At 34.9% G+C, this 11,125-nt stretch overlaps 1 protein-coding gene across 1 annotated transcript in view; it reads right to left on the bottom strand.

Annotated features, from left to right (window-relative positions):
• Positions 1–4,250: 4,250 nt before the first annotated feature.
• The window catches only part of plekho2 (pleckstrin homology domain containing, family O member 2), a 28,245-nt gene continuing 21,370 nt past the window's right edge, over positions 4,251–11,125 (bottom strand). The window contains exon 6 of the mRNA XM_067401120.1: positions 4,251–10,704. Coding sequence (XP_067257221.1) covers positions 9,139–10,704 — 1,566 coding nt within the window. The 3' untranslated portion in view covers positions 4,251–9,138. The remainder of the gene's footprint in view (positions 10,705–11,125) is intronic.

Here is an 11,125-nt window from a genome sequence, read left to right as displayed (position 1 = left end):
CTGCTGAAGCGAACGAAGGCTCATGAATATTAATCACCCCATACGGACGTTCCTTAGCGTTCCTCCAATAGAAAAGGCTGTGATTATAAATATTAATTGCATTGTGCTGATGTTACTTAATGTTAAATAGGTTGTGTAAAATAGGTTGTGACTTCCCAAAGACGAAATGTTAGTTATGTATTTAAATACTTTACATTCGCTTATATGAGTCAGTCCATGAAACCGGTACGATTTGAGTCTTTCTGACCTTTTTCAGTATTTTATCAATTGGGTCACCAAAATATATTTTTAAAATCTTTTTGTATTAATTGAAATGCCTCCTTTAATAATGTTTAAAAACATGACATACATTTTATCTTCATATTAGAAATTATTTTGGGTTTTTTTTTCAGCTGACACCACCTATTTTGTCATGTCCCTCAAGGCCTTCTATAAAAGTATACTTGGGATATGAATAATAAAATGAGAAAAAAATCCATTCATTTTGTCATTCCCATAAATATCCATCTGTGCTTTTTTGCTGGTAATGTTAAAGTAAACTCATGATTATTCATTAAAATCACATTATTTAGTTCTGTACCTCAGTAACCCCTCAACCCCGTTACACGAACCATAATGAACTGATACTTATGGTTCATCATTAATAGGAAGTGACATCATAGAAGTCTTCTGAACAACATTGTGAGCAGACACAGGCAAGTGACCACCTTCTTTAATAATTATGACTAAATTATGTTGTGAAATTGTGTTTGTCAAGCTTAACGACTCAACCCCGTTACATCAATTAAAGATAGAAAACTATTACTTGTGAAAATGATCTTTGTTATTTCAACATTATTCATGATTTCTTAATATCATGCATGCCATACGCTCTCCATTTATTCACTAGATTTAGAGCAGTGGACAATTTGGGCAAAAAATCACAACCCCATCACGTCTGATTAATAGGAAAATGTTGATTTGATCACAAATACATTTTATAATAATATTCAGAGAGCTCCCATAGTGTCCATGACTTAAAATAATGACCAATAATAATAGGGATTTGATGTCTGAGATGGGAAAATATGTTTTTCTGGAAGTTAAATATTATGTCAATGTTGTGGAGTAATCAGAAAAGTAATACGTTTTGGTAACAGTTTTGTGGAACGACTCAAATACATTACATTCGCCGCCACAATAATGTGAGATAATTTGTATGTCATTATACACAGCTATTGATACACGCTGTGTCAGGACAATATAATAATATATAAATAAGACAACTGTATTTATATTTTTCTAAAAAATATAAAATAAATATATATATATATATATATATATATATATATATATATATATATATATATATATATATATATGTGTGTGTGTGTGTGTGTGAGTTAAGCATCTTACCTCTTAAGTGTGCATAAAAGTTTTCCTGATTTGCTAAATAAATATTGTAAGGACAAATGCATATTATTTAATGTAAGCTACAAATGCTGATATTCTTTATTTGTATTGGAAGATATAAAAATAATCATATCGTACCACTCTACATGCTATACCATTTTTATAGTCTACTCTTTCTGAGTTTTATTATTTGCTCATGTATTATTCATTTATGAGATATCATCTTTTAATTTTCTGTTCTTCTCATAATAATTAAATTCATTACTCACTCTTATAAGACTCTTTTCAGTGACAGATGATTCTTCATTTATGATGCATCCATTTGTCTTATCAATCAGATTTGATCTTTGTTGTGTAACAATAGGCAATTGAGCTTGTTTGTCTGTCTATTGGCTTTGGGTAAACTAGCATGAATGCTGGATAAATGTTGACCTATTTGAACAAAAAGACCTGTGACCCATTAATATGAGAAACCTCCACTAGAGAGAGCTGCAGACTCACATGGTGACAGGTTTCTCACCAGATTCACTTCCAAAATTCATTTCTGGCCAATTTCATTTTCCATGCACAGCTGTTGGGGCTAATAGGCCATTTAAAGTTTGTTGTGCTGATTTGTTGCATAGTGGCATAACTGTTTAAGCAATGCATGCTGGATAGAGAAGCACTTCACTACCCAATATATATATATATATATATATATATATATATATATATATATATATATATATATATATATATATATATATATATATATATATATAATGCATACATTATTAATATAAAAAATATATGATAGTATGCTGTTTAAAATTTGGCTTCAGTATGTGTACATTGTAGTTTGCCAAAACCGTCACTAGGGAAAGAAAACAGACTTGGTTCCAAAAAACAACTCCCATCAGGCCAGCAGAGGGAGACGAGTGAGGCCTGTTATCTGCACAGTATTTTGATACCACAAAAGGGAAAGGATGGTTCTCTTCTATGAATGGAGGAAATAATATAGGATGCTATGCATAACAAAACATTATACCAACTTTAATGAAACTTTCTGGATATTAAAGGCTGTAAAGTGCAGGATCATGTTAGGCAACGGCATACATGCTTCTTATATCTTAATGTTACATTTTCAGATTGACTTTTGACATTGCATAGCAACACTGAAGCTTTAGCCTAGAGCTCTTTTAATGTGTGTGTTTTTATGTGGTCGGTGTAGTTGTGGTAAGCAGGCAGGGTACTGTGGATCAGTTTCACATTTTGCAATTCTAAAGCGTGATACGGAACTGATTCTTTAGGCTAAAAAAACTGCATACCTGACCATTTTTACACACACACACACTCCAGACTGATTCTCGTAACGCACATTTACTCTGTTTATGTAATCCAGTTAATGACATCACAAAAGAACATGGTAAAAGCAAACAGTTATGTATATAAAACACTTCCTGTTTTAGTAAATTCTAAGCAGAACAAGTATTTGTGTACCACTGTATATGTATACAGCTTGAACAGGCACTTGTGTTTCATTTGTTGCAGCTCAGTTGATTTCATTAGAAGCAGGCTACACAAACATTCAAAAGTAAGTTTATATATATATATATATAATAAAAGAAAGAAATTTTAATGTTAAACCTGTAGTAATTTCATCCCTTAACTCATCTTTGATCAGCAAAATGGCATATTTAAATGTTTTTCTTTGAAAAAATATTTTTTAATTTATGCCTTAAAATACCTTGAATGTATCTCTACTACACCCTTGCCTCATTAAGTATACACGGATCATGAATATGCAAATTAGCCCCACCTCCACTCACTCACACCAGCTCAGAGATCCACTCAACTTTACTGTAGTAAACGCTGCACAAAAAGGAAATACTGGTTTAATTCAGCCATATATATTTGAACCATATATTATCAGAATGGTAATATGTTTTGCGTATCGCTCTCGTCAGACACATAACAGTAATTAATAATGATTAGCCTTTTGCTTGACTACGTTATCAAACAGCTAATAAAGTGTTGCTAATGTTACACAAACCATGTTCCTTCTAACAGTCAGCATCCTTACAGACGCTTTAACTCTGAACGTCAGTGGAGAAAGACACATAGCTAGTTCATCATAACATCTTAATATACATCATATACATAATTAACCCGCTATAATACTAAATGTTCAGGATTCTTCATATCAACAGAAAAATATACCGGGATAACCTGACTTCTCTTGAGACTTTCCTGCTTCATAGCATAGTTAATGATATGCCAAAGCCCGCCCACATGCTGATGTGATTGGTTAAAACATAGAGAACATGGAGCTTAGAAGATTTACGGAATTTTTGTTTGAATCAGTGGTTCGGAGCGTGCCAAAGTCACACCCCCCAGTGGTGAACCATTGAAATGTCTAAACACTAATGACGTGAGTCATGTGACAAAGCCTTGTTCACTGAAATCATGTGACTTTGGCACTCCGAACCACTGATTCGAAACAAAAGATTTGTAAAGCTTCATGAAGCAGTGTTTTAAAATCGCCCATCACTAGATTATTTTGTTTTTCTGGTGCAAAAAAGTATTCTCGTCGCTTTATAATATTAAAGTTGAACCACTGTAGTCACATGAACTGTTTTAAATATGTCTTTAGTAGCTTTCTGGGCATTGAAAGTGTTAATTATCTTGCTGGCAATGGGGGCCTCACTGGACCATCGGATTTCATCAGAAATATCTTAATTTGTGTTCTGAAGATGAACGAAGGTCTTACGGGTGTGGAACGACATGACGGTGAGTAACTAATGACAGAATTTTTAGGTGAACTAACCCTTTAAAAATCATATTAAAACACCACATAGACATATGAACAACATTAAGATCTTGATTTTCACCACAGGGGGTCTTTAATAAACTTACAACTAGAAAGACTAATGCAAATCCGTTGCTGTAGAAAGTCATTTTTTGAGAAACAGAATATAGCTTTCATTTGAAACAATTTTTGATAATTTTATGCAAATACTAATTTCTTTCAAAAACATAAACATGACAAACATGTGCATGTAATATTTTAAGGAAAAAAAAAAATGGACAGATGAAGCCACAAAAAGTCCGACAATTCAGTGAATATTAAAGACAGTCTGTCTTTATTTAGACATGCTTTGCAAAGCAATTATTTCCCATTTTTGCACATTTAATATGCATTTAGATAAAAAAAAAAAAAAAAACATTAGTCCAGTTAGTGAATGCAATTAACAGATACTATAAGACATAAAACAACCATCAGCCTCTTCAAAATTCAACAGTAAACAGTCATTCTAAATTTGTTCTTAAGCTTTGTTTTAGACAGACAATAAACATGAATATGTCAGAACATTAATAACTTAAATATTAAGCATTTCACTGGCGGCCGTGTTATTTACAGCATAATGTTCAAATATTCACCAAGCTTTGTTTTCATTAAAAATATGAGTTAAATCGAAATCTCAGAGGGAAATAAAATGCTAAAAGAAATATACTGCGCAAAGAACAAAGAACTAAGATGAATCTCATTATCAAAGACTATGTACTTTATATCAAGGACTATTTACATGTAAGATCATATCTAACAAAATGGTACCACAAAAAAAAACAAAAAAAAAAAAACACTTTTCATCATGGGAATATTCTCAATTCTGTTAGGTCTACAAGAAAACTAACTTGCTTTAAGTAATCATCTCCTACACAAGTTGGTTTTGCAGACACTCAGTAAGCGTTTACCCATAACAAACAAATGTATACATGGGCTGTGTGAACCAGCTCTCTCTGCATAAAGAAACTAAAAGTGACGTGCCGAGGCAGCAGGAAGCTCATCTGTAGATTATTAATAGAGTGTGTGAAGAGCGAACCGCTGTGGCCACGGCATCAGTATGACAAAGAACACATGACACAGAGTATTAACCAACTGTGTTTGCATGATTATGCCTTTTTATGGCAGAAAATGAAGACGACTGGGTGAAACTTTAACTCCCACACTAGCATTCAAAAGTCTGGTTTCAGAATTATTATTATTATTATTATTATTTTTAATGAATGCTTTTAATCAGCAAGGACACATAAATTGATCAAAAGTGACAGTAAAGACATTTATAATGTTACAAATGATTCTTCTGGACTTTCTATCCTGAAAATAAAATGATTTCAACACTGTACAACTGCTTTTAACATTGATAATATCATCACAAGACTAAATTGAGGTCTAAAATGTAATAAAATAGAAAATTCATTTTAAAATGTTACAATAATATTACTGTATTTTGATCAAATAAATGCAGTCTTGGTGAGCAGAAGAGACTAGGAAATAACAAAAAACTTTGAAAAAATCCCACCGATCTCAAACTTTAGAATGGTACTGTATTTATAGGATATTATATTAGATTTACCAATGATCATTCACTTTTACTATGATATCTTATCTGATCAAATCTGATGAAACCATCACTAAATCGTTCAGAACTGAATGGTCATCATGCAAACACAAAACTGTAAACTAGTCTGGCCCAACAGACATGGAGCAGGAAATATACAGTTATGTTGTACACTGCTATTCATATGCTATATATTTTGTTTTAAACTGTAATCATGTGACTATTATTTATTATAAAGGTATTTTATGATCAACGAGGTTTAAAGGTGCTGTATTTTAATTCGTATTTTTTCAGATATCACTGAAATAGATTTCTCAAGAGTCAAGAAGCACACTTGTCTCCTTGTGTTGGCGCTGAAAACAGAAAACAAGCCAAACAGAAAAACTCTCCCTCTGTGAATTTCGGTTTGGAGGGCCGAGTTTTGGAGAGAGTCCACGGTGGTCTAATTCAGTTTAGTTAGCAAAATAGCTTACAGTACTTTTAAAGTGGGAAATTAGGGCTTGTGAACAAAACATACAAGTATAACTTCGGTTAAAAAGCACTTCGGTATCTCTCCCTCTTGAATTCTCATTTTCACTGGCTAATATCCCTTCATGTATAATTTTCAACTCCTTTTTACACAGGAGTTGCAGTGCAAAATTCAAAATACAACATAAACCGCTCAACAAACGTGTCCCAATAGTGGTTATGTGCACATGTAATTTATGGGGGTTTGTCATGTGATGCAGAAGTCACACATTTTGTGTGTAACAAATCTACTGAACAAAGTGCGAAATATAAGCTGGTCGACTGAAGCAAGCTAAGAACATTACAGCAGGTGAGCTAACTGGCTGTTTCTCCACAAAATAATCTGTAGCATGTACAAATTCAGCTATGAGTTTTTAATTATTTTGGAGAGAAAATAGTTTGACAGCCTAGCAACAATACGTAGGCCTGCAGTATCTTTATCTACATTAGCACATACCGTTGAGGAAACGCAGCTACATTAGAAAAACTGTAGGGCTTCTTAGCCTTGCGAGATTAAAAAAGTAGCTTGGAGATTTGAAAATGTTTGGGGGTAAGAACTGCATTTGATCATTCGCATACTGTACATTAGAGCTGCACGATTCTGGATAAATTGAGAAACGTGATTTTTTTGTCCAACAATTCTGAAGAAAAAACACAAAATGACATGTAATTTACAAGAGGTTCTGACAAAATGTTCATTGCTTCAGCCTATTTTAAAAAATATATTAATTTGAACCTAATTCGAATAAAGGAGAATGTCTCATTCTTAAAGATTTGTTATTGGATGAATCAGCGTTTGTGAATTAATGTCTTGAATGAATGATTCAATGATTTTTTACACACAGCTACTTGTCGACACCTCCTGGCTAAAGAGATAAATGACACAATACATACAGGTGTCAAAACACTTTCAAAAGATGATTTACTCTATTTTGATCGCTACCGTGAACATGTTTACTATAAACTTTTATCCCAGTACATTTTTATCGCCTGTTATTTAAATGTTTCTGACACATAAATAATAGGGATGCATGATATCGGTATCGGCTGATATATGTTCATTTTTAATGTTATTGTTATCGGCCCGATAAGAAAATTGGGCTGATATATTAAAGCCGATAAATTATGGATTATTTCCTTCACCTGAGACACTTCAGATGTGCACTGTTCACCATGATGGTTTTGAATTGCTTGATATGATTGAAATCACTTCAAACAAGTGCAACATGTGCTGCGCAAATCTGTCATATAGGCTACATAAAATTATAATGATATAATATAACATTATAATTGTGTGCTTGGGACATGGCTTTTAATGGTGAGACTTTTTATTTGTAATCAGGCTCTGAAAAATGAAATAAAAATTTGGATTTAGATTCATCGGCCAATATATCGGTTATCGGCTTTCAAATATAAAGAGTTATCGGTATCAGCCAAAATTTTCATTTTTTTGTTTAAAATGGAGACCCCGATTCTCCAACGATTCTGAAGAAAAAACACTAGTCAACTAAACAAAGGGATTTACGAGACAAAATGTTCAATGTTGATGCACGATATATATCGGCCACCATATCGGTATCAGCTGATATATGTTCATATTTAATGTTATCGTTATCGGCCCGATAAGAAAATTTGGCTGATATATTAAAGCTGATAAATTATGGATTATTTCCTTCACCTGAGACACTTCAGATGTGCACTGTTCACCATGATGGTTTTGAATGGCTTGATATGATTGAAATCACTTCAAACAAGTGCAACATGTGCTGCGCAAATCTGTCATATAGGCTACATAAAATTATAATGATATAATATAACATTATAATTGTGTGCTTGGGACATGGCTTTTAATGGTGAGACTTTTGATTCGTAATCAGGCTCTGAAAAATGAAATAAAAATTTGGATTTAGATTCATCGGCCAATATATCGGTTATCGGCTTTCAAATATAAAGAGTTATCGGTATCAGACAAAATTTTCATTTTTTTGTTTAAAATGGAGACCCCGATTCTCCAATGATTCTGAAGAAAAAACACTAGTCAACTAAACAAAGTGAAATGTAATTTACAAGACAAAATGTTCAATGTTGATGCATGATATATCGGCCACCATATCGGTATCAGCCGATATATGTTCATTTTTAATGTTATCGTTATCGGCCCGATAAGAAAATTTGGCCGATATATTAAAGCTGATAAATAATGGATTATTTCCTTCAGCTGAGACACTTCAGATGTGCACTGTTCACCATGATGGTTTTGAATTGCTTGAAACATGATTGGAGTCACTTCAAACAAGTGCAACATGTGCTGCGCAAATCTGTCATATAGGCCACATAAAATTATAATGATATAATATAACATCATTATAATTGTGTAATTGTGTCTTTTAATAGTGAGACTTTTGTTTTTGTAATCAGGCGCTAAAAAATGAAATAAAAATTTGGATTTTCAACTTATCGGCCAATATATATCGCTTTCAAATATATAGAATTATCGGTTATCGATATCGGCCAAAATGTTCATATCGGTGCATCCCTAATAAATAACGATAAAAAAAAGGGATTAAAAAGACTGTTAATCAGGCGGTTTCATACTGAACATTTATGGAAGCTGCTCTCTCTCTGGATGGCAACACGGATGCAGATTTAAACATTGCAGTGTGATCGTTGTTTCAAAGGTTAACCAAAGTCCCTGAAGTCTTTGGTTTAAAGCCTGTTTCACATCACAAGCATCAGTGGAGTGTGCACGTTGTTATTTAGGAATAAGATCGCGATCTTTTAACGATTAATCATGCAGCTCTACTGTACATTTTCAGCATTGATCATACCTATGGGTTCTTTCCACCAACACTTACCATTACAAACTCATTCTTTTGTTACGATCTTTAAGACTTCTGGCTTCCTGTAAGAACTGGTCGGCTTTCCTGAGCTTCTCCATTGCTGCATTGAGCAAGACCTCCGGGTTCGCTTCCCCCTTTTCCCCCATTTCTGCCTCTCCGCTCTGTCCAGCTGCGATTGCATTCAGCAGCTCTCCCGTCTCTTCTATCTCAAAAGACACTTTACTTTGCAAGTCTTTCACGTCACTTCCATGTCGTTTAATTGCTATATCTTTTCCCTTGCTTTCCACCTTCTCTGTGTCCTCTGCAAGGAGGTCTCCTAGGGATGCGGAGCGAGCCTTGGAAGAATGCTGGAGAGGCACGGTGATCAACAGGGTCTTGTTGGCACAATGGCTCGGGGATGGATGTGCATTGAGGACTGAGGTCTCTGTGGTGGTGGACGGGGTTTTTAACGATGGCTCCTCCAGACTCTCGGCTTTGCAGTCGGATGGTTCAAGATCGTCCTCGCTGATCTCCAAATCTAGTACCTGGGAGCTTCCTTTGAGCTTTGCGGATGGTGCCGTAACTTGGTCGCCAGTCTCAGACTCTTCCCCCGAGTGTTGACCACTGTCTAAAGACTTCTCCTCCAACTCTTCACTCGATACATCACCAACAGCCTCAGTTTTGGGTTCTGGAATCGTCAATTTGATATCGTCTGTTTTTGAAGCCTGCTCCGAAGACAAAATGGCAGTGTCGGTAAGGACAATTGGGTCACTTTGCGGGGGAGCGTCCTCGTTTTTGGAAGGTGCCTTGAATGGCTTCTTCTTGGGTGGAGCAGGAGGACCGGGACTCTTTTTTACAGATTCAGGAGTTGAAACTGTAGTAAGAGTAAGTTGGTGAGGTTCTGCTGAGGTTGCGACTTCTCCAGTGGTATCTGAGGCTTTCTTTGCTTCTTCTTCACTATGTTCTTTAGATGGCAGAGTGGGTGAATCCCACATCACTACTTGGGGTTTCATTACCGCTTTGGATACAACAGAGTTCTCTACCTTTTCTGACTTGCTCTGGTCTTCTTTCTCGTTTGAAGCTCCATTTTTCTCTTGAGGTTCTTTTTCCTCTGTTGTGACTGTGGCTGGTGTTTCCGTTTGGCTGGGCTTCATAAGTTTGGATGGAGGAGTAGGGGGCTGGACGCTCTTGGCAGAATGGGTTTGTTGAGAAGAGTCAGTGCTATCTTCTTCAACCTCCCCTTTACTGTCCTCCTCAACAGAAGCCTCATCAGCAGAGACGCAGGGTTTAGAATCCTTTGACGGAGGCATCGGTGGCGTAAGAATCTTCTTTTGCGATGCAGCTTCTTCATTTTTGGGCTCATCCTCTTTATGGCTTTCACTAGGTTTGTTGTCTTTCGATGGCGGCATGGGTGGCTTTATAACTTTCTTCTGGGATGTGGACTCTTCATCAGCGTCCTCCTCTGGAATGCTGTTCATTGTCACAGTCTCAGAGGTTTCGGTTTGTTTAACCCCTTCTGTATTCAAGCCATGAGTTCCATTCGGCATGGTAACGTCACCATCAAGGTCCAGTCTCAGTATTCCATCACTGGAGACATTCGCAACCTAGAATAGACAGAACAGTACATTTAGAGGATACAGGATTCATAATACATACACTAGTATTCAAAAGTTTGGGGTCAGTAAGATTTTTTTTTAACACTTTTATTGAGCAAAGTTGCATTAGGTTGAATAAAAAAAATGACAGAAAAGACATTTATAATGTATTTATATTGATGTATATTTCAAACAAATGCTATTCTTTGAACTTTCTATTCATTACAAAATCGGTTTCCACTAAAATATTCAGCAGTGCAACTGTTTTCAACATTGAAAATAAGAACAAATGTTTCTTAAGCAGCAGATCAGCATATTAGAATGATTTCTGAAGGATCATGTGACACTGAAGACTGGAGTAATGATGCTGAAAATTCAGATTTATATTTTAAAATGCATTTTAAAATATAATAAAATAGAAAAAGTTATT

This window comes from Chanodichthys erythropterus, chromosome 11 (assembly GCF_024489055.1).
Source record: "Chanodichthys erythropterus isolate Z2021 chromosome 11, ASM2448905v1, whole genome shotgun sequence".
In the NCBI taxonomy this organism is placed as follows: Eukaryota; Metazoa; Chordata; class Actinopteri; order Cypriniformes; family Xenocyprididae; genus Chanodichthys; species Chanodichthys erythropterus.
This window is presented reverse-complemented; position numbering and strand designations above follow the sequence as displayed.